The 23531-nt window shown below is 44.6% G+C and overlaps 1 protein-coding gene across 3 annotated transcripts in view; it reads left to right on the top strand.

Annotated features, from left to right (window-relative positions):
- The window catches only part of LOC144150161 (uncharacterized), a 104899-nt gene that overhangs the window by 49545 nt on the left and 31823 nt on the right, over positions 1-23531 (top strand). For all 3 annotated transcript variants that reach the window (XM_077682001.1, XM_077682002.1, XM_077682000.1), the window contains exons 4-7: positions 2297-2344; positions 6201-6296; positions 18310-18441; positions 22454-22692. In XM_077682001.1, coding sequence (XP_077538127.1) covers positions 2297-2344; positions 6201-6296; positions 18310-18441; positions 22454-22692 — 515 coding nt within the window. The remainder of the gene's footprint in view (positions 1-2296; positions 2345-6200; positions 6297-18309; positions 18442-22453; positions 22693-23531) is intronic.

Raw genomic sequence — 23531 nt, forward strand, 5'->3', positions numbered from 1 at the left:
TACCCACTCGGCTGTCTTTTTGTCCCTTAATTTTTCACCTATCATCTTCCGTTCCATTGCTATCTGAGTCGTCCTCAATTTTAGTTGGATCCTCTTAGTGAACCTTCAAGTTTCTGCCCCGTAGGTTCGTAGAGGTAGGATGTAGCTGTCAGACACATTCTTCTTCAAAGACAATGGTAGGCTAAAATTCATTATCTTAGAATGCCTGCCGTATGCACTCCACCCCATTCTTATCCTTCTAATTATCTCTGCCTCATGGTTAGGTTCCGGGGTCACAACTTGACCCAAGTAGACATATTCGCTCATCACTTCCACTGCCTCGCCGCCTATCTGAAACCGCTGTGCTTCCCGAGGTTATTGATCATTACTTTAGTTTCCTGCATATTATTTTTCAGTCCCAGGGTTCTACTCTTTTTGTCCAGTGTGGATAGCCTGCTTTGCAATTAGTCGCCCGAGTTACTCAGCAAGGCAACGTCATCAACAAATCTAAGGTTACTGAGGTATTCTCCATTAACCCTTACTCCTACCTGCTCCCAATCTAATGTTCGGAATACTTCTTGTAAACATGCTGTGAATAACATTGGAGAGATTGTGTCTCCTTGACTGACGCCCTTCCTTATAGGTATTTTTTCTGCTGTCCTTATGGATGATTATGGTAGCTTGCGACGCATTGTAGCTATGCTCTAGTATTTTTACATAATGCTCTACACCCTGGTTCCGTATTGCTTGAACGACTGCTAAGGTTATCTACTAGATTAGTAGATTAGTACTAGATGATATCTTCAATGGGCGACCCTTACTTCTGTCTTTATTCAATGAGCCTCACGTTCCCATTCTTATTCGGTATATATATGTATATATATATATATATATATATGTATATATATATATATATAGATATATATATATATATATATACATATATATATATATATATATATATATATATATATATATATATATATATAACGTGGAGGCTGACTAAGAGGGTTCAACTTAAATTGAGATTGACTCAGCGGGCAATGGAGCGGAAAATGATAGGTGTAACATTAAGGGACAAAAAGAGAGCGGAGTGGGTCAGGGAGCAAACTGGTGTTAAATACATATTAGTAGAAATTAAGAAGAAGAAATGGACGTGGGCAGGGCATGTAATGCGAAGGCAAGATAACCGCTGGTCATTAAGGGTAACAGAGTGGATCCCTAGAGAAGGCAAGCGTTGCAGGGGGCGGCAGAAAGTTAGATGGGGAGATGAGATCAAGAAGTTTGCGGGGATAAATTGGTCACAGTTGGCACAGGACCGAGGTACTTGGAGAATAATGGGAGAGGCCTTTGCCCTGCAGTGGGCGTAGATAGGCTGGTGATGATGATGATGATGATATATGTATGTATGCTCTGTCCTTATGCTCGATTCTTCAATCGCTTGGGTCGGTCAAGTGCAAGTGTGAAATTTGATTGAGGCTGATTTTCGAACTTGTAAAAGGCATGTTGGAACAGGCTTCGCTATTGAGTTTTCTGGTCATGGCAACGTGAACGTTATGTTCCGAGTACCTCAAGGAACAAAAGTTTGTGAGTAAACCAGAAAGCGTTTACCCAGTGCGTAAAATAAGAAATGTTGAAACTATGGAACAATTTTAAACCACTCCCAGTAGTTACTAGTCGTTGTTACACCAATAAACCTTTATTATATGTTTTCAATTATAACAATGTAGCTGTTCTTCCTCGAGCCCTGCATGGGCGAACATGTCGTAACCCGGTCGCCGTGACGCAGAAAGGGCATTGCCGAGCGAGGAGGTTAGCATGCGCAAAGCTCACGTGCAGCAATCAATAGAATGCTTGAATGATACGTTTACACGGCGCAGAGTATTTCTAAACTACAATGGCGTGGCCATGGTATTCATGCCAACCATTTTGAGTAAAAAAAGACATCATCATGTTTCATGCAATACACGAACACATAAGTGGTATTTGCGTTTTTCGTTTGGACTAATATTCATGGCTGCTTCGTTTCAACGTTATCAAATAAAAAGATGCACCGAAAAACAAAAAGCGCTCGCCGAGCCCCCTTGCAGAAGTGTTCTAAGTGGAAAAGTAACACAAAGTGCCAGTAGATGGCGCGAGCAGTGGAACACGGCAAAAATGAATTGGCGTGAACAGAAATACTTCTGCTAGCTTTGAGAAGTTCAATGAAGCTCAGACTTGCGATTGAGGAGTGCCAGGATCTTCGCTGTAAATATTAGCTATCGCGATGTGAAGGCAATGCAGAAGTGCTTTTTTAATTGTTTTATTGAATTTACAGAGGGCATGTTGCGTTCAACTGGAAGGAAAACCTATCAAGTTTAAGGTGGTATGTAGACATCATTTTTACCTTCTATAAGAGTGGCATCTACAAGTACCGAGTCTTTAGTTACAAGAATTTAGGAATATGAAATGCCTGCACCTAAAGTAATATGGTTTCATGCTAAAGTCATACGTGGCGATTGTTTCAAACACCAATGCGGTAAATGGTACAGCAAATCAATAAGTAGCGCAGTTTTATGAATTCCCGAGAGATGCTGCTTTGGTGTAAGCGGTTTTTGTATTCTCACCCAAAACTGGCGTTTCTGTCGCTCCCTTAAAAACTTGGACAAATACTAATTTTGGCCACTTTTTGCTATCTTCAAGGTCTGGCGTCAAGTGATTCGGAAATTAAGATTGAAATTAAACTGATTTCTAACACCGAAACCGCTCTTTGTCGATACATCAAGAGACAAGGAGTGATAACGCTGGCGCGGGTTTGTGCAGAGGGCCTATCCTAGCGACAGGAAGAGCAAGCTCCAAACACCACAACGAGGTGGAGGCTACTCACGTAGTCCGTAGCAAAAAAATAAACGAGTAGTATCCCTCCGCCTCGCGTCGTGGCTTATATGGGCGCGCCGGAGAACGGCGTCTCTATTGCTGAAACGAAAGGCAGGAGTGGCAAAACCGTTCGCGCTGCCCGCTCAAAATTCAGACGCTCTCATCTGGCAGCTGTCTACTCGGACATACGGCGCCATCTATAAGTGTTGTTTTCTTGAAACACTGAACATACGATTAAACTTGCGTAATCTTTGTCTGTGGAGCTAACACCAAAAAAATCCTAATTATAAGTATTGAGTTTAAAGGGTTTGGAAATTTACTGTTTCGATCAGCCTTTCGCTTGGCGTTCCTCTTCGCAGGAACCGCCTAGTCACGCTCACTAGGCTTAAAAGCGTGGACCGCTAGGTATGAAACGGAGTATAGGTTAGGCATGTAAAAATAAGCCTCAGCCAGTCTTAGCTTGTGTATATCTATCTGCCAGGCCGCTGCGCTGCTAACATCAGCGTTCCCGACTTTAGGTGAGTTAAGTTCGCTAATATTATATTGTTGTAACACAATAAATCCGTATCTCCTTCAGTTTAAGACACCCAAACGTCCACGTTCTGCGCTTGTAGACAGTACTATAACACCACTTCTAAGAAAAACCACTTGAGATTTCGCGTCAACGTATTTTAAGTATTCTCTTCTTGTATCTCAAAGGCGCTAGTCATGGGTTAAGGTATTGGCTCAGAAATTTCAAGAAGAAGAAGAAGAAGAAGAAGAAATTTATTTACCGACAACATATTTACATAAAAAAATATACAGAAGGAGGTCCAAAGCACGAGGCTAGAGAGGGACCTCCTATTACACATAGAAAATAAAAACTCAATTTTAGAGCAAAGTCTCCAGTGAAAAGGAAATATATAGTGTTAGTGCGAAATACAACTCAATGAGCTTTTTATGGATGTTATTTGTGCACCATGTGAAATTTAATAAATATCGTAGAAAAAGATGACACAAAAATAGTAAAGTAATGAACAGGTCATGGGTGTACTGACAAATACAGCATAAAAACATCGGCTCCAACAAGTTAAGAAATTATTCATTCAGTTTGAGTAAATATGCACGGAGATTGTTCCTAAAGCTTGGTAAATATAGCGATTATTTTGTTTCTGTCGGGAGAGAATTCCAGTTATTTACAGCCAAAAAGTAGGATTCAGCTCTCCATAATTGGCGCGTACCCGAAGAGAACCTGGTGAAATTCAAACTTTTAGTGAATTGCGGTTGAATATGCTAAATGAACAGAGATTTGAACAGGTAAACAAGGAGGCTGAATTTCACGAGATATGAGACCGTGAGTATACGATATTCTTTAAGTAACAATGAAGCGTTGATCCGAAAGTGATTATCCGAATAGCTTGGTTCTGTAGACGTTGTAAAGGAATTAAGTGGGTCGTATGTATTGCGTCACGATGCGGCTCACTATAAGAAATGACTGTGAACAAACAAAAGCAACGGGAAGTGAAATTAGTGTGGGCTTTTGAAAGACTGGGCGGGCCTTTAAGAAGATGCGAATGCCGAAGGTAGCTTTCCGTTTCATATAGGCAGTATCGTCAAGGTACTTCAAATTATTATCGAGAACAACACGCAAAAATGAACATTGGTAAACCATAGGTATTGAATAATTGTTCGGCAAGATGACGTGATTACAGGTGAGTGGCTTTTGGTTGGAATGGAAAACCATAAAAGTTGTCTCAGTTGCAGTAATTTGTAGTTCCGAGCTGTGAACTGAGCTCGGAAACATTAGTCAGGGCAAGCTGCTTATCCGAAGTGATAGCATCATTCCTGAACCAGAAAGTTGTAATGTAGTAGTCGTGTTAGAATGTCGGAGACGAGAAGAAATACAGGATGGTCGGCTGCTTTCTAAACCATTCCGCCACTCAAACATCAGATTGAAAGGTTCGACGGTAGTTATCGTGTTGAATGAGGTGTAAACATATCAACCATATGAAAGGAACCCAACAATAGAGAAAATGTTATTTCGTAGGGCGTGAACGTAGAATATTGAGACTACCGCGGTGGAAGTCCCGGTAGAAGGAGTCCCGGTGGAAGCTACGAAAAAGGAACGACGGAGTGATAGATTAGCATATACGAACTGTTCACAAATAGGTTCACGGAATCCATGATTGGGGGGTTCTGATGCGAAATAATTAGAATTATAATTTGTGCGTTGGATTTTATTAAAACTGCATGTTTTAAATCGGTTTAAAGGAGCCCCTGGTACAGTTTAGTGAGTACTGTACGCAGCATGTTAACACGGCGATCTTGGTGCAAAGTGAAAATGTTGTGAAAGCACTGGCTAGCAAGGGGGAAGAATTCACTATTGTCGGAAACTGCGTATGTTCCGGATTTCTTTAACCCTTTTCGTAGTGTGGCGAACGCATCTAAGATAATTTCTCGCGTCTTATGACCACTGCAAACAACATAATGTGTACGTAGTCCACTTGGAGGCATTGAATACCTTAAATGGTGTGCCAAAAGTAAACTGAGGACGGATTTAACTGCTCTAAAGAACTATCGGGCTAAGATACTGCTACGCCGTTAACACAGGCGCAACAGAAGGTAGCGGTAAATGATGGATTACCAGTTTCGTTGTTTGGCGGTACACCCGTTTTGGTGTTGTATTTTGAATATTTTTCGCTTCCCTTTTTGTATACCGTATTCTGGTGTACTCCCGCCTGAGAGCGCTTTTTGAGCTCTTTTGAGCGTTTTTTTTTAACCATAAAACCGGTACTTACAACCAGTGCACCTAGTTTCTTGTACACTTTACTGTATCTGCGTAACGGTTTCTGTATTTCAATATTCGGAATGAAAAAGTATCTGAGTTGAGATTGTGATATTTTAGGGCGTCCACTATAGCAGGATATGATTAGTTAAGGTAAAACTGCTTCAGGCGTAGTGTTCAATTTCTCGCCTCGCTGCCTCCTCCGACCACGAAGACGACGAGCCAGCAGCGAAAAACTGGTGATCGTGCATCGAATAAGTCAGGGCACTGATTCGATGCAGTAGTTTTTTTCCGCCTGGAGTGTCGCTATCTGCATTCGTGGCTCAACTTCGGAAACGAATTTTTCTGAGTTTCCTTGCTGCCTTTTATGTGCCCCGAAAGGCAAAGCCCAGTGTGCAATGAGACAGTTTTTAACAATAATTAATTTTTTATTCCTAAATAATCCAGCACTAACAGGGCCAATGAGCAAATGGGTCGGTTGATAAAAAGCATGACCCGACTGCGATCGGCTGCCTAACTAGTTAGGTCAGCCAAAACAGATTCAGCCCTTATCTATCAGGCTTAAATAAAGGTTGAGACTTTCAAAACGTATTTATTTCAGAATGATGTTCCGGGCCGGATGGATTATCGCACTGGAATTCCGAAGTACTACAAGAATGCCGACGGCTTCATCATTGTCTTTGACGTAACCGATGAGGTACGTGGTCTGTAGAAACATCAGCACAATAGCGGTGACCGCGTATGTGGTTGGGTGCCTGGCATGCGGTAGCGTTAATGAGCTTATGTAGCTTCCATATCAGTTATTTAGCTCGTATATGTCCTTTAGCTTCATCTATTCGTCTTGAATTGCGGTAGATAAATTGAATGACAAGGCGACTGGGACGGAGAGCAAACTTGCAACTGTTTATTAACATAAACAGACAATAGAGACGGGGACACGTAAACTGTATATACAAGGCCGTGGTTCACCACTCACGCGGAAAAAGAACCAATATGAACCAATAAAAGCCGGACAGTGAAAATGACAGCCCTGCGTAGACAGCAATGAATGTAAACACTGGCAGCTTGCATATAGCAGTGACTGGGTGCAAGGAGCTACCTTTCTCATGGTGGTGGCTATCTTTGAATGAAGTTCTGTTTTTTTTAGCCAGCAGGATTGACGGAGTGCTAACGCACCCGTCCGCTTCTGTGAGTGTGTGATAAGTGCCTATAATCTCGCGTGTGATTCTGGCGTTAGCGAGTGCCAAGATGTGTATCCTAAGAGGGCGGTGAGCACTCGAACGTTTTGCTAGTTTTGCAATGGAGTGACAGGTTGCTCGTTGTCTGTTGGGTGGCTTGCGTTTCTGTGTTTCTTGAGGCCATGGTTGACGCAGCTTGCCCTTTGTCCCTTTGTCCGATACACGCTTTCCCACATGCCATTGGTATTTTGTATACTACCCGCAATTGACATCCAACAAAGTTTTCTTGGATTTCACGCTACATTCTTTTACATTCTGGTCTCCCGTTAACTTTCCCTCGCATGCCTTTTAGCTTTGAAGATTTTAACATCATTATTTTGTGCAAGCTTGTTTAACCTGTGTGATGTGCCATAAATATATGGTATTGCAACCGGCGTCTTTGTCTCGGTTATATCATTTTTGCCTCAACGCATTATGTGTCTCACCCGCTACCCTCCACGCCCCCCCCCCCCCCCTGGAATTCATTCCGGTAAAGCCTTTTTGGCCCCGCTCCGGGGCTCCTCCTCACCCCCGCCGACCGCTCTTTCACAACGGTAATTCCCCTTGACACCAATGATACCTCTTTCACAAATTGCGCAGGAGGCTGACAGCGGCCGTATCGCAATTATCAGATGATTGCGGAGAATCAACAGCAGCGTGAATGGGTGTAAAAATTCTCGAAATCCGCCGTCGAGAATGTAGCCGGGGCCGTTGCCGCTTGAAATTCCACCTCGCGCACCAGCTACAGGTCCCTGCAGGTTGAAATTAACTTGCACAGTTCGATCCCGGGCGTGAGCACGTAATTCATCTTTAGCTTAAAAGCCATTCCTAGCGACATCGCCTTGGCGTCCCTTGTTGACCAGCTGGGCATTGGTCTGGGGGAAGAATAACAGTAGATCTTAGTCTGGCCTTATATAGTCTTTCTCTCGCTCTTCGCCGGTGTATAGGCCGCCTAATTACGCGTCTATCCCCGGTTGCCAGCTTAGGCGAGTAGGTGTTGGGGTGGAGAAAGGGTACATGCATGCGCAGCCCGGCTTAATGCCACAATCCATGACATACCCATTTCGGTGAAGGGAGACTTAAACGTGGGATTGTCATGGTTCAATGCGCCCTTTCAGTTGTCCTCCTCAATTGAGCGGTTTGGGTCAGGGTTGGTATGTTGTACAGACAGTAAGATGCCTTCGACTGGGATGCGAATAGGACAGTCACATGTGTGTCCGCTAGTGTAAAAGTCGATGCCTTTGAGGTGTTAACTCTGCGATAGGACGGATTCATTTCGTTCGCTTGGAGGAAGAAGAGCGGAAACTGAATAAGCGTCAGCCCGATCAGGAGCGTGAATAGGCGCAAAAACAACGGAAAGCGGCTGCCGCCGCCCTTAGCGACTGATGTTTCAGCTATTCGAGTAGCTGCGAATTCCTCCAGAATGAACAGCAACAGGCCTCTTTGAACCATGACGTGGGTGAATTGACTTGTTCAGCTTAAAGGGCTTTCAGAGCGACATGGTCGACGGTGTCTTTCACTTCTAACCGCCCGCTCCTGACTGGTTACCGGTGTATACCTGCACGGGTTGGCAGTAGAGGGAGTGTAGGGGGTGGCGGGTATACGCAGATAAAGTTTTCTTGGCCTTACTGATGACACGTCCGTTGTGTGGGCCTGAGGTTTAAATGTGGCCGTCAAACTGCCGAATGTGACTGGTCCGGTGTCCTCAGTGGTAGAATGGATTGGGTGGGCGTGTTACACAAACTGTAAGATTTCGATGACGCTGGAGGGAAAGAGATAGCTCTGCGTTTGTCCGCTAGGATAAACCTCGGGTCTTTCCAAATTTCATTCAGTTTATAGATTAGGAAGTGTCCTCAGTCGTAAATTACAAACAAACTTTTTTTGTTTCGTACACTCCGTGGAGGGCGTGCCGCTTCGCAGCTCATCCGTTTTCACAGAGTGGAAGGAAAGTAAGTTTTTCTTTGTTCCCCCTTTCTTCTGCAATAGACTGGAACAGCTGTTTTCTAAACTAACCAAAGCCAGCAGACCATCTGGATACTCCTGATTCCTAAGCCCAGAAGTCTATAAGTCGTAGTATTTTTCAGTGCAAGAGTAGCATGCTGTTCGAATGAAATGTGCGAAGCAGGAGACTGCAATACCCCTTTTAACTGTTTTTGAATGTGCCGAGTCGTAACGAAGGAGCCCTTTTCTAATCTACTTTAGTACATCGAGTAGTTGTGCGTCGTACCCATTTTGATGATTGGGTCTAGGGACCTCATGCACAGATTCTCAGGAATCTCGTGGGAAAAATTGAGCTTGGCTAAGGCATCCTTCTAAATGTTTACCAATCATTCGCAGGTTACTGCAGGTTCGAGCTCAATATCAAGGCAGATCAGGTAGCCATCAACATTTCTCTAACAGGTTGCCACGAACGCGTTCCTAAGCTTTGCGTTGATTCTTCGATCCCCTTCTGAAGGAAAAATTTCTGATAACACGGGTGCCCCACAAGGTCCAATGCAAATACTGTCTTCTTGGACAATTGAATTCCCGTCAACGTCTACGTACAGCGACTTCAAATATAAATCCAGCAGTTGTAAGGAATCCGTAACACAAAACCCCTATAAACTTTGGAACTTTACAGCTCCATACGTTTCAATCGCTTCTTCCACCGCGCTGATTGTTTCGTACGGGGGTATGCTGCGATAAAGAACCTTAATGTCTGGATGCGTAGGTCACTGGCAAAAATTTCCTAAGCTATTCTACCGCTTGGTCAGAGTTTCTAAACAGGAAATGGTCGTCGCGTTGGAGAAAGGTGAGCTTTGCATGAAGGAAGGTTGCGAGAGTCCTTTGTCATGTTCCTTCGTCCTAGAGGATATTTCGGAATGGATTGTTACCTTTGTGGGTTTGACCGAAAACATAGGTTTACTTAATCCGTATTTTAAGTCTTTGGTTACCTTGCCGAGGTTTCTGAGGTCCGCACGCTCACAAATGACCCTGGCTTTCCCCCTGTACTCTGTGGTAATCTCGTTGTCTTTCATTTTGCTAAAAGTCACCTCTAGATTTCGCCGAAATTTGTTGGCATGTTTTAGCATGCCGAACTACAATTGCGTCTGTTTTGTACGAAATCAGGAGCCCGCAGCTCCTCCCTTTTTAGGAAACTGATGACGCTTCCTAGCCCTGTGTGTTTCGGTCGAGGCATGTTCTGCTCCACAACCTTGACGGCTTTACCTATATGTAGGCCCGCTTTTGTTCTTCTTCAAGGCGTCTAGCTCCAGTTCTCACCATAGCGATCAGTTCACCAGGTCGGAACTTGGATTGAACAGCCAACCTCGGGCCTTTTTATAACGCGAGGATCACATTTTCTTGAATCAAGCCTTTTGATAAATTTACGAGTCTTGTCCTTACTCGTCCTTTGTTTGCAGGTTTTGGCCAACTTTCAAAAGACGCTTCCCAAATAGGCTCTCATTTGAATTCTGCTAAATCAAAAACACCATCTTGTCATGAATATTTACGCGCCGCTGTCCAGTTTACTGTAAGAGATGGCCACTATGTGGCGCCGTTAAAGGCGGCGAATAAAAGATGAGTAAGTACACAAGTGATAAGAGCGAGATCGGTCCGATAAACGTGCGAATAAAAGGCGAGTAGGCACGCAAGTCCTAAATTTGAAAGGAAGCAAGATTCCATAAAATGAGCTCGTCACATTAGAGAAATGCCCGAAGTTCGCAGTAAAACCCAATGTTCGATTGATTGAACTCATCCCTACGGTGACAACAATTTCTAGTTGACTTAAAGAACACAAGCCGGCCTACATATCTGATATACAAACAGCGTCGGAAACAAGACCTAGGAGACGAAGGAAACAAGACCGCGAGATGCAAGCCTAAAGGTTTTGTTATGTGACGAGGAGGGTTGATTTTGTGATGAAGTGCCCGTGGACGAAGAGGAAGAGGAGACCGCGAGCGCGCGGCTGCAATGAGTGCGTGCAGAAAAATCGAACCAGGCCGGTGATCAGGGGACGCCTGTGACGCGCTGGGCTTGAGAGCGCGGCCCTGTGACCGTTTCTGGGAAGACCCGGAGCGCAACCGCTGCTGTTCCCGAGAGCCGTCCGCCGCTGATCCCGACAACCCGTGGGCTGGCCATGCCTGGAGCTGGTGATGCGCTGGGCGAGAGAGCGCGGGTCCGGATTCACCTGGAGGTGGAACCCTCCGCTCACACCCCCTGCTACGCCCTCGAGCCGTGACTCTTCGGAAAGATCGACGATGCCTGCCCGACGTCCCGCGCCTGGTTACGACGGGGCCTAGAGCCGGTCATCGAGCCAGCCTCGCCGTGACGTCGTCGTCGACTCCGCACGCATCGGGACTTCAACACCTTGAGGGGCTGCGACAAAACCCCGTAGGACGTTTGCTTTCTTTATTGCGGACATTTTACCGTTAGCCTCTTGCATTTTGAAATCCTATATCTTAGCCTCGCGTCCTTGCTTCCGTGCCCTCTCTTCTGCTTCCTTCGTGTCATGCATAAAGCAACGTTTACTCGCGCACGGACTGGCCACTGACTCGTGACTTTCACGCCAATCCTGGGCCCATTCATTACAAAAAGTGGCGAGCCTGCCAGGATGTCATGTCGCGGAGAGCTACGAAGAGAAGGCCAAACAAGCGACCATTGACCATTTCCGCTAGGTTTCTGACGTCGATCCGCTGAAATTAAGAAAGATGGTACTGAAGCGCTGCGAGGACATGGGGCTAGGCAGGCTCCTTGCATCGGTCAAGAAGAGCCACAAAGCTATTCTGCCGCTTTTTTTTTTTTTGCTGCCAAGACACACAAGCCTGAATGCCAATTTGGGGTGATTGTCCCTGAGCGTGGCAATTGGCAACACTCCGCAGGTCTGTTTTTGCAGCAGTGTCTAGGTATGCTGCCGATTGATGACCCATTTTGAGTTAGGAAGGCACAGGACATTTCTAACTCCCTAACAATACAGAAACCGCAGGGGATGAGTGCATTTTCAATTATACTGAAAGATGTGTATAATACTTGCTTCCGCACGCTTCGATTTGTCAAGCTGTCGAAGAAGGCATAGTCTGAGTAGGTGCCATTCGGTTCCAGAATGAATGCGGCATTAGGGTAGGGCGCTGCATTGAATTTCTCTCATTTTACTTGAACTCCACGTTTGTAAAATTCGAGGATCGGGTCCACATTTATAACAAGAGTGTGTGCAGCGGCTCTGTTATCGCTACTATACTAAGCGATGTTGTGCTCACCAGACATCACAGTACTTTGGATTCGGATATAAAAGATAGTGCGGTGGGTAAACATTTTTGCTTCGTCAACGATTTCATCATTTACAAGCCGTCTAAGAAAGAACCGGCGACCAAGATTTGATGACAATATGCGTTTGCTAGCCCAGAACGTGAGCGACTTCGTGCTAGCAAAAAAAGGTGCCCACTAATGACTAACTTCAGTTCTTGGATGCGGGGTTGTTTTTGAATGCTAAGCATCTATGCTAGAGTCATGCCCCCCGATGTCAAAAGGGTTTCATGCCATTTACTTTTGCGCATTCAAAGCTGGTCAAGTGAGGAGTGGCTACTTCGGCCTTACAAAACTCCTTGTCAAGATCCTGCCATCGCCATGTTCAGAGCACCCTTGTCGCCCACACAAGCCATTTGTGTAGGGCTGGCTTTCCTTATTCACTACTTGTTAGAATGGGCTACAAAATCATCAAAGTAGCAAGAAAAGCACCTCGGGAATAGGAGCTTCGTTTATGAAAAAAGGAGGAGAGCCTTCACACCCTACATTCACGGTGTGCGCCACAGGCTCGAGAAAAGAAGCCATTTTATTAACGTTGGGGGGCTGGGTGTTAACCTTGTTTTTCTACTCCTGACAAATTAAGTGCCCTTTGCCTCAAAGTGAACAGTGATAATCCAGCGACACAAAGGTGCAGGAATAAACATGCTACCTTCAATAAAGATGTACTTTCAATGGCGGAAAGAGGTTATCTACGAAATACCGTTGTCATGCCAGCTGACGTACGTGGGACAAACGGGGCGTCGCTACAAGGATTGTTTTCGTGACCACGGGTGGGAGGTGGTCACGAAAGGGCCCATGCTACAAAGGGCCCAAGTTACTCGCCTTTGTTTGAAACAAGTCAAGTGCTAGATCGATAACGGGACAGGATGCGACTAGATATAAGAGAACCCAGGGACAGGATTGCGTCAAAGCTCCGTCCATTGCCTTCACGTCAAAAGACATTGACTCTTTGGGTGATAGCGGAGAAACGTAGGGCGATACGCGGCGTGATTGCTGCTACAGGCATGTTAGTAGTGCAGATTACTTTGCCTTATAGAATAGATCGTACATTTTTTGCACTTCATTTTCCATTCTTGCTTTTTTTTTTCTTTACTAGGGTTGGATATAACGTGTCTTGCATCTTTTGTTTGTCACTCATTATTGATTGTTTATTGACATTAAACTCAGTTGTTAGAGACCACCGGGTCTGTCTTACCTTCCTGTTGTTTTTCCGCTCTGTTTGTAAATCAGTCATCTACCATTGTGATAAATTCAAATACGAATAACGTAGCGTGTAGCCTTCGTAAATGCTGCGCATCCTAGCGACGGGCCGCGTATGCTCAGTGCACACAAGTTGCGAATGTTCGTAACCAACCTTGATGTGGAAAGACCATCGTAGTTCCACCGTTCGTTGGGCGCTCAGCACGAAAAAAAAAAGATTATAACTGCGTGCGCCGTTTTCACTCATCGCAGAAACAAAGCTAGACATCGCTTGCGTGAGCGGGCTCCGAACACGGTGGGAAGGCAAACCAGAACGCCCACCCACCGAACAATGCTCTTTCCGTATCAACATTGGACAAACTCTTGTAAGGCGTTCGCACCGCGCATACGCGGCCCGTCGCCAGAATGCGCGGCATGTACTGAAAGCCACGTTCTCCATTGTTCGTATTTCATTGATCCAGATAGTACCTAGTGGCCCGCGTTCATTCCGTGTTGCCGGCCTATAGCTGAAGCCATCAAGGCTGTGAAACAGAGCGTGCTCGAACCAAATCCACAAAAGTAGAGTGCACCATTAGTTTTCTCAAAAGGAATGAGGTTCGGCTGCTGATGTTGGCCGAAACAGGAGCGTTTGCAGTCCTGGCACTAAAGCATACCAAGTGAAGACGGCGAGGTCATTATAGACGACCTTCAGCCAAATGAAAAACTAGAAGATTATCGCAAAGCACAGGGTAGAAGCCAGATCCATTTGTAAGCGTATGGGCCTCAAAATGCTGCACAAGGCTATCAAACGCCGAGAAGACGGAACTTCGAAACCTGTTTCCTCGGTCAACACCCACAAAGCTAACATCCCGTTCTGATTGTTTGTACAGGACAAAGGAACAACGCAAAGGACGCTCGCAACCTTACAACGATAACAACCGTTCTGATTGTTCGTCGAGGACAAAAGAACATGGCAAAGCACGCTCGCAACCTTCCTTCTCGCAAAGATCTCCTTTCCACTAGTCGACGACACCTTCGCGATGAGGAACTCTGAACAAGTGGTGGAATTCCTTAACACTTGTTCGCCAGGGACCAGGGATCGACATTAAGGATCTCCATTGCGGCATACCCCAGAACTAAGTATTCAGCGCAATAGAAGAAGCGATTAACACGCATGGAGCTGAGTTCCAAAGTCTATGTGGATTTTGTGTGAGGGATTTCTTGCAGTTGCTGCGGATATATTCAAGTCGTTGTACATAAACGGTGAGGGGGATTTGATTGGGCACGATGACGTAATTGGAATTGGATCTTGTGTTGCCCCACTGTTATCAGTTATTTTTCTGGCAGCAGGGTATCGAAGTATTGAACACGCTTCTCGTACTGTAGCAGACTCCTACACTCAATCGGGAAAGGGATATCTGCTTATGGCTCTTGTCCGCCTCCTCTATATTTCAATCCATCGCGTCGCTAATTGCAAATTTGCAAAGAGCTATTCTGTGCGGAAAGAAGTCACATATCACAGAGTAGGCTGAGCATTAGCACTGGACATGTTGTTTTAACAGTTCTCTTCTTTGCACACGTCTTTTGGCACGGATTTCGCATTACATCTTGAAAATTGTTAAGCTATACCTGCATTTATCGCAAAGTAGTGAATCAATGAAAGCAAAGAGTAAACGCTTGTTGCTCGCGTGGAAGACGCTTGGATTCGTGAGCAATATTCGTGAGCATTTATAGCCGACATTTACAGTCAGGCATTTACAGCTTAGGCATTTTACAGCCGACAACATGGCAGAAGCGCGGTGCGGCGATTACTGAGATATCGAGAATGCCCATCCAACGATGCCGTCGGATGTGAAGCATGTTGTTTTACAGAACCGAAACCGAAACTTGTTTGAATGCTAACCTTGGACATCTTGCAATCACGGTGCCATCTCCTCCCGACGTCACAGCCTTTAGTTGGTGCGGCCGCCACAGACCACGCATAGTAGTTTTTCTTTTTTTCTGATTTATAATATAATTAACGACTTATACCGGGTAAACGATGAAAAGTGTGGTAATTTGAGCCAGTGTACGCAGTGCAAGCAAAACCGGGAGCTTGACAAATTTATTTCAGTGTCCCTTTAACTCTGGTATCGACAACAGCAACCCGGTACTATCACTTCTTTTCTTTAATCCTACTATGAGACAAAACCAAACGCACGGTACGGTAGAGAAACTAAAAGCTCGAGAATCCAGTTGGCCGAAGTTATTGTCCTGGAACTTTGTAAACTGCTCGAGAGCATCCAAAATCGGTACCCACTCCGGATGTTCCGGATTAATTCTTTAGACTTTTCTTATATAAGCAACGCTTTCAGCGTTGCTTATATAGCGTTGCGCACTCTATTATATAGCGTTGCGCTCTCATAGCGTTGCGCACTCTATGAGAAATTGTTGCCAAGGTTTCTTGGGGTATGTCCTAGTGCAAAACTCAATCCCAACAGCCTAGAAAGATGTGCACTATCGTTGCAGGAATTCGCATGATCGGCAGTCAAGTGTCCAGGGTTGTGCATACAATCGTTGTTCCTGTAACCAAGGTATCGGTGGAAGCGTTCCGCTTTGAAGCATGAACAAGGAAGATTTAATAGCTGTAGGAAACGGCATTCATTTCCCTGTTTTAAGAACATTTTTCGAGACACATTGCAGATGACTGACGGTAAATGAGAACATGCATAGACACATCACTAATATTTTTTCAAACGCTTCCGCATTTCACCACTCAAATACGCCAAAGAAAACGTAACTTGCAAAAGCCTTAAAGCATAATGTCGTGGTGCAATAAAACTCGCCCACATTCACCACTAATTTCGGAAGCTGAAAAAACAAAACGTCGCGTTGCATCACACATTCAGAATTGTACAACAGTCCGTTGGAAGTAATCGCTCTGCTCTCGCAGAAGCAGAAATCCTGTACACGTCTAATCCTATACAGTATTACCTCGTTAACTGGAAGTAGTTAGAAACTGCGAAATATTTCGAGATAATCGGATATACGATATAAGCAAAGTAGCGCGTACGGCCATGAAATATCAAGTAAAAAAAAAGCCCTACTACTTACCAGCTCTTCAACAGCAGCTTCCAATCTTGCTTTTTATAAAGGTTTGAAATAGAAAGAAAACATACAAGGGGCGTTCACCGGGTGGGTTTTGTGGCACTCTAATTTTACGTAGCAGAAAAGAACTGCATATTGCTAGTCTGCTTTGCGGTCGCACTCGGGCCTCGTAGGGAGTCCTCTATCTGCTTGACGCATTACAAGAGCCGGTCTTCTCAGCCACTGCACTCCGCCTTATTTCGCAGCAAGCGCAGCAAATTCCTTGTTTCGGCAGATGTCGGCACCTCTCGAGGAGGTTCGTCGTCGTCGTCGCCCCCGTGTTCGTCATCCTCTCATTTTGCGGCCATTTCAACGATTTCTGCGTCCGTAAGTTTTTCTGCCACGGCCACATCCTGTTGTACCTCTGCGCATGTCTCTACCATCACATGACGTGACACAGTGTTGCTTAACGAAGTTGATACGCCTCTATGCTCAGACTTCACTTCCGGGAAAGACGTCGGCTTTGTGGTGGACGCGGCTAAACGAGAAAAAACTCCAGGCACTTAGGCGCGGCAGCATCGCACGGATCTCGTGAAATGGTTCGCGGCGGTGAAATTTCCGTTCCACTCTCAGTCAATATTTCGAGATATCCGCAGTGTGGCCCAGAAATACTTCTAAATGAAGGATAACAAATACATGGGACGTATAGGAAATGGTTCGGTGTCACGAAAAAAATTCACTTAGGCGATTTTTTGAGATATGCGAGTTCGAGTTAACGAGGTATTACTGTACATGTGAGCCTCACCTAAGCCATCACTTTCTGTTACTCGGTTAAGCGCCGCAAAAAAACCACAAACACTCTGTGTAAATATCGCATGTTCCTTCACCACTTACTAATCCCCAAGGAAACGTACCTTTACCTTATCAACAAAAAAACACATTACACACGGATACACGAGCAAACATTCACAGATCCCACACACCTACTTGGTTAAGGTTTTATTACCTCTGTCAGGTTAGTCGTACCAGAGTCCTCTAGCTTCCTGCTATATTTGAAGTGGGGTGCCCAGATACCTCGTCGATCACTTTACTATTAACATAATTTTCTGTTGCGCTGCTGAGCACGAGGTCGCGGGTTCGATTCCCGGCCGCGGCGGCCGCTTTTCTGATGGAGGCGAAAAGCAAAAACGCCCGTGTGTACGAGATTTCGGCGCACGATAAAGATCCCCAGGTGGTCAAAATTAATCCGGAGCCCTCCACTACGGCGCGCCTCATCGCCTGCGTTGCGTCGGCGCGTTAAACCCCAGAATCAATCAATCAATCAATCAACATAATTTTCTGTATACTACCACCACTTGTTCCAGCCCTAGAATAAATGTGGTCATTGTTGTTGTATCTTCGTGACACAAACCGACTTAAGAGATGCGAAACAAATCGGGAGCTTTGACAGGCCATTGTTGGAACTTCAAAATACAAAAAAATCGAATTTATAACGTTGCTGTCGTAGAATTTAGGTTGCAACGTCGCTACCGAACGCTTTAGCAAAATAGTTGGTACTCATTATCACCAGGACATCGCATTCAAGGCGTGAAAGCAGATGTAATCTCCCTCAGCATTTTATATTTATTTGCTCTTTACAATGGCGGCCATTCTCTTGACCTCCCAAGAACGGTATTTTGTAGAAAGGGGAACCTAAGGCTTTTCCTTTCAAAAGGCAATGCGTTGCTTTGTGTCCACTCTAACCTCCGCGAAATATCTTAAGAGCAAAACCCTGTCTTTAAAATTTGTGCTATTAACGTTATCTTTAGAAAGGTGACGTCACATCTCAGAACATTTTTATTCTGTGTTTTGCCAGCAACATTTTCGCAAATAGTGGTGTCTGGGGTGTTTTTTCTTTCTTTTCATGCTGCTTCGACGCAACTGTACTCGTCGTTATCCAACGGTCATCCATATCCGTGCGACTCCAAGGAATCATTTGCAAGAGTGAATGATTGGCTTCTTGAGCTTGACAAGCGGGCAACCAAAGATTTCACAAAGATTCTAGTTGGCAACAAAAGTGATATGCAAGCAGAAAGAGTAATTTCCTTCGAAATGGCAGAGGTAAGTAACTCTCTTTTTTTCTCTTCCATATGAAGTTCCACTCAACGCTTTTTATGAGCTTCAGATGGGTAGGTCATCGGTTAAAGAACAAATATATAATAAAAATACGACGCCCGAAATGGAACAAGCTGTTCACAATGCTAGGAAAATGTTCGTTAGATTGCACGAAAATTCACTATTCTGGTAATAAGTAATTCTCGGAGATGACTTTTTATGAGGGAGTAATTGTAAACAAATAAGTGCGGTTGAAACAATGAGCCATATTACACCCAACCATCGCCTGTCAGTTTACGAGCCCAGAGGCAGCCGGTAGCCCACTGTAAGTCCGCACAAAGAAATCGAACAACCACAACTACAAGAAAAAGATAGAAAGATAGCGTGGGTAATGCTGACCTCTTCCTATACCCTTCCACCGCAGTCGCCTGCTAGGCTATGATTGAGCGACCGTCGTGTTTCCTGGATCCAGCACATTTGTCTGTGCGCTTCACGCATCGAAAACATATTCTGCCTTTGTTCGATTACACAGTGAGACTCTAAAGTGTTAAAATACCTGAGCTGTATCCCTAAACTTCGAATTGTCAGCAAATCACAACAGCCCCTCACTGCAAGCTTATCGGCGAAGTGCAGGGTCCGAAGCTACGGATTACGTATTTATACATAAGGGACTTTAAGGCGTTTCTGATTCATTGTGGAGTTTAACACGCCGAAGCCACTCCTTGGCTATGAGACGCGCGGTAGTGGAGGGCTCAGGAATAATGGTGCCCAAATGGGAATCTTTAACATGCACGGAAATGTCAACACACGGGCTTTTTCATTTTTGCTTACAACAGAAAAGCAGGCACGGTGAACGGAACGGACCCCGGGTCATTGGGACCAACAGCAGAACGCCTTGCTTAGACAATGAGCCACAGCGGCGGGTTTGTGCTTCAGTTTTTGTGCTAAAGTGTTTGTTTGTGCTAGGCTATCTGGTCGTGCTAAAGGGTTTGTACTAAGCTAACAAGGATGCTGGGTATACCATCTTCTAGTAGAGAGAATGAAGACACCAAAACATGGGCGCCACCACTTTGAACGCACATCAGCGGCCACATTCTCGACTGCGTGAATGCTCCCTGAATTCATGTATTCGCCGGAAGCTTTTTTGGTTGGATTTCAATTTTGCTGGTGTGCTTCCGGCTGTCCAGCTGGCTGCGTGCACTTTTCTCATGTTGACGTTTCATGACGCTTACTTGCACCAGTTTTAATGTAAGCCTTATTTCGCTCTATTGAATTTACATATTTCCCGATTGGCATTGAGAAATATGCGCAATGCGGGGACACAAGAATGTAGGCCTGTCTGTACTATTGAACAACAATACGGCTTTGAGGCCGTGCCTTCCCTGTGGCGAAGACACGAGGTATTATAACTGTTTGTGGGAACGCATGCGTCACACATTGGCATCTTGAGCACGCAAAAAAGTGATGTAATATTACGTACCAAATTGCAAATCGCGGCTCCCGTTGCCGGTAAATAAACAATACATTTTACTGCCCTTCTGCTCCGTGAAATCACCGGGAATTTACAAGCGCAAGTTCCCACGACGCACTTTTTAAAACCGCTATCTAGAGAAAAAAATACCAGTTTTAACTGTTTGCAAGTCAGCAATAATAGGTCAAAAAATAACGCGTTTTATTTTGTTTTGACGTTCGGCAATAAAACAGCAATTATTGGTTGGGCGTAACAACAATACAAGATAGTAGTACAAGCCTCTCCATCACAAAGAATTAAACGCATGGTGTTTGCGCACCCTCGTCTTGGTAGTAAGCTGTTGGTCACGTGATCGAATTCAGGAGAAAGATAACAAAGAAAACTGGCTGTTTTGTTCAATACTGCGCTGATTAATTTCAAGGCCTAATAAATGAGTGAGTCGGTGGCGTCAGCACAATCTGCAATTATCACAGGTAGCGTTTCCCTGTCCTTAACACGTCACACAACCGACGGTCACGGCCGTATTTTTTTGTGGTCACGCGATCAACTTGCAACATGGCTGCAGACGATCGTGTAGCGGGGGTGACGGCTGGGAAAGTGAAAACGCAACAAAAAGCTTCGTAGTTAACGTTTGAGCAGAGAGCTCTACTATGCTACTATAGATGCTTTTGAAAAGAATAAATAGAGACTGAAAAAATGTTTGTCTTATTCTTCATAGCTCAACGGATGCCTTTTGCTGGATTTTGGGCCAACGTTACTTGATCGCCGTGTGGGGTTGACGTCGATTTGGCATAAAAATTCTATTTCTTCCCCAGCCCCACCTGCCGTCCTAATTTTTATAATACGTAGAAAATGTTCGCACATAATTATTCGCAATATCCGGTGGCTTGGTAGTGAGCTTTGTAAGCAAAACATCAAATAACAGTACATGTCGTCAGAGCTATAAGTGCCCAAATGACTGATAGCTTACACTTTGCAGACGAAAAAAAAGAAACATGGTGAACTTATGATGAATTCACAAATCGTGAATAGAACTGATGGAATAAACTTTGTTCATTCACAGCCGATAGAGAGCCCATGAAACTATTGACTCCTCCAGTTATAAAACGACGTCAATGGATGCTTCGAGGGCCCTATTCTCCACATCGTGAAATATTCGTGAAAGCGCCATGTTTTCTTGCGCAAGCAACACGTATGCAATCATTGACAGTTGCACTTACAGCTATGATCACATGCCGGGCAATTTGATGCTCAGGTCACACGGCTCGCTACTAATCTACCAGATATTGCAAATTGCATTATTTACAATTAATTAATAATCAATACCAATAATTATTTATTTATTAGTTAATTTATTAACTAATACTATCACTCGTATCTTCAGGGTCATTACACACAGGGGAACAAAAGACACCGACAACAAATACAGGCATTGGAACTTTCACCAACTTTAAAAGGGTGCAATCACATGTTGATTGCTGTGCAAAATAAGCATCAACAAAACTTTCAAATTTATTGACATCAGAGCGTTCAACAATTTCCATCTCCTGCTAGTCACCGATGTTTTGATGTGTATAACAAAATAAAGGGCTAGTGCTTTAAACATGTAGTAAAGGGTACAGGAGTAATTAGAGCATGCTGATAACATAATTTGTAAATCACTTTTACGTAATGTGAAATACGTTGGGCTTACAGTGCCAAATAAATAAACTAGAAAGAACACTAAAACAAAGCAAAAAGCAAAGGAAAACATTTGGTCTGGGTAAAGGCGCTATGACAAACACTTTTACAGGAAAATACTACAGTAATTTCAGCGTTCTAATTACAAAAGTAGTAAAGGCCATTTACGCTAATAGCGGCTATGTAGTCTAACAAAACCAATCGGCCAAACCTCTGTGTCATGGTAAATGCTCAAGGGAAGAAACCCACGTAATCGGGAAAGCATCACGACGCTGATTATGAGATCCCACCATCGTACCACTGAACGGGTGTCTGGATGCCAGTGCTGTCTCCACTGTAGCAGACGCTGAAGCCTCTACGTGGGTGAAAACTGCACTGTATTTCACCAGGGCAGTGTGCCTCAGAAAAAGATAGAAAGGAATACTAAAGGGCCGACGTCGACAAAGGAGGCAGACGCTCACTGCTCCGCCAGCCACGACCTTCCGTTCCACCGTAGCCTCACCGCCGCGAAGAACACAAGTAGACCCGTATATTTCTTTCGGCGGAAACCTTGTCATAGTAGAAATTTACCTAATTGTGGCAGGGCTAACCTGATACATCGGGTATGGCATATCTTGAAGTATAACGTAATTTGTTCGCATTCCGCTAATTTAAGCTTGGGTCACGAAGTTTGCAACATCAGCAGTGTGGATATTTGCACTCTAAATTACTGTGCTAAGGGTACGCGTTGGATACTTCTCCTAGTCGCTACCGTTTCGCTGCGGCCTTTGCAACACTTCCCACGTTGTTTAACAAATTTCTTTATTGAATGGTCTGGTGGCCATTGTTGTTGAAAATGGTATTCTAATTGATTGAATTTCTCTACAGGAGCTGGCGAACAAATGGAGAATGAAGTATCTGGAAGCCAGTGCGAAGGTCGGCTCAAATGTATCTGAGATTTTTGTAGGAATTGTAAGTGAGATCAACAATCGTCTGCATCCGCCTGTAGAGGAAGAGTCGGCTTATGGGAAGATTCGGCGCTCTTTGGAGAGCATGCACTTGAGCAGACCCCGTTTTTCTGACAGCCAAGGTCCCTTCCGCACAAAAAGATATACATATGAACCATGGTAATCCTCTCATTTCGCTTTTTATTGACGATATGTTTTCATGGGCTACAGTAGCACGAACATTTTTTTTCCAGCTTCTCTATAGCCTGCCCGACAGCTGGATCAGGCAGAAATGTTACCTGTGGTTGAGTTCGTCAGATAGTCAGTTGTTTCTAACAAGCGGTTCTGAATGAATGACTCCTTGATGAAACACACGCGTTTGGCAGGTGGGTCACGTGACGCAAGGGTGGCTCACCTACGAAAGGCTGAATAACGGTGGCAAACATGTAGCTACCCATAAAGGCCTAAGCCTTTAGCTGCACGACCCACGGTTATATCACGTCTCCGGAAAGCGGACGGCTGTTATTTGGGAAGAAAGCGGCAGTAACTACAAAATCCAAGTTTGTGTGGCATGAAATAACTAGCCTTTGGTGATTCAGTAAGCTTCATTGCAGCCCTAAATGCAAAACGCATAATATTGAGCAATTTTAACATTTAGTGCGAAAGCGGCGTGATGTGGGCAGGAGTACTGCAACAGAGGCCAGCCCTCTAAAATTATTTTCAGTGTGTTAACTACAGTTTACCATTTAAATGGTACGATAAGGCGGATTCAAAGATCCTACGAGAATCACCCGTCCGGGTTCCTGAATGGTGGCAGTGGACAGCGGGCGACAATGGCGGGTGCGCACGTCAGAGAAATGTCGCCGGGAAGTGTTTGGGGAGTCGCCACAGCTTCATCTATTTTCCCTCATATCTTCAATATTTGTTTGAAGTTTGTGATAAACCTGACATCGTTTTTACTCAGACAAAGCAGACTTTTTAATAAACCCAACTTGCATTTTGTCTTCGTGGCCCCATTT

The sequence above is a fragment of the Haemaphysalis longicornis genome, unplaced genomic scaffold, assembly GCF_048455015.1.
Source record: "Haemaphysalis longicornis isolate Haplotype H1 unplaced genomic scaffold, Haemaphysalis longicornis Haplotype H1 scaffold_8, whole genome shotgun sequence".
In the NCBI taxonomy this organism is placed as follows: Eukaryota; Metazoa; Arthropoda; class Arachnida; order Ixodida; family Ixodidae; genus Haemaphysalis; species Haemaphysalis longicornis.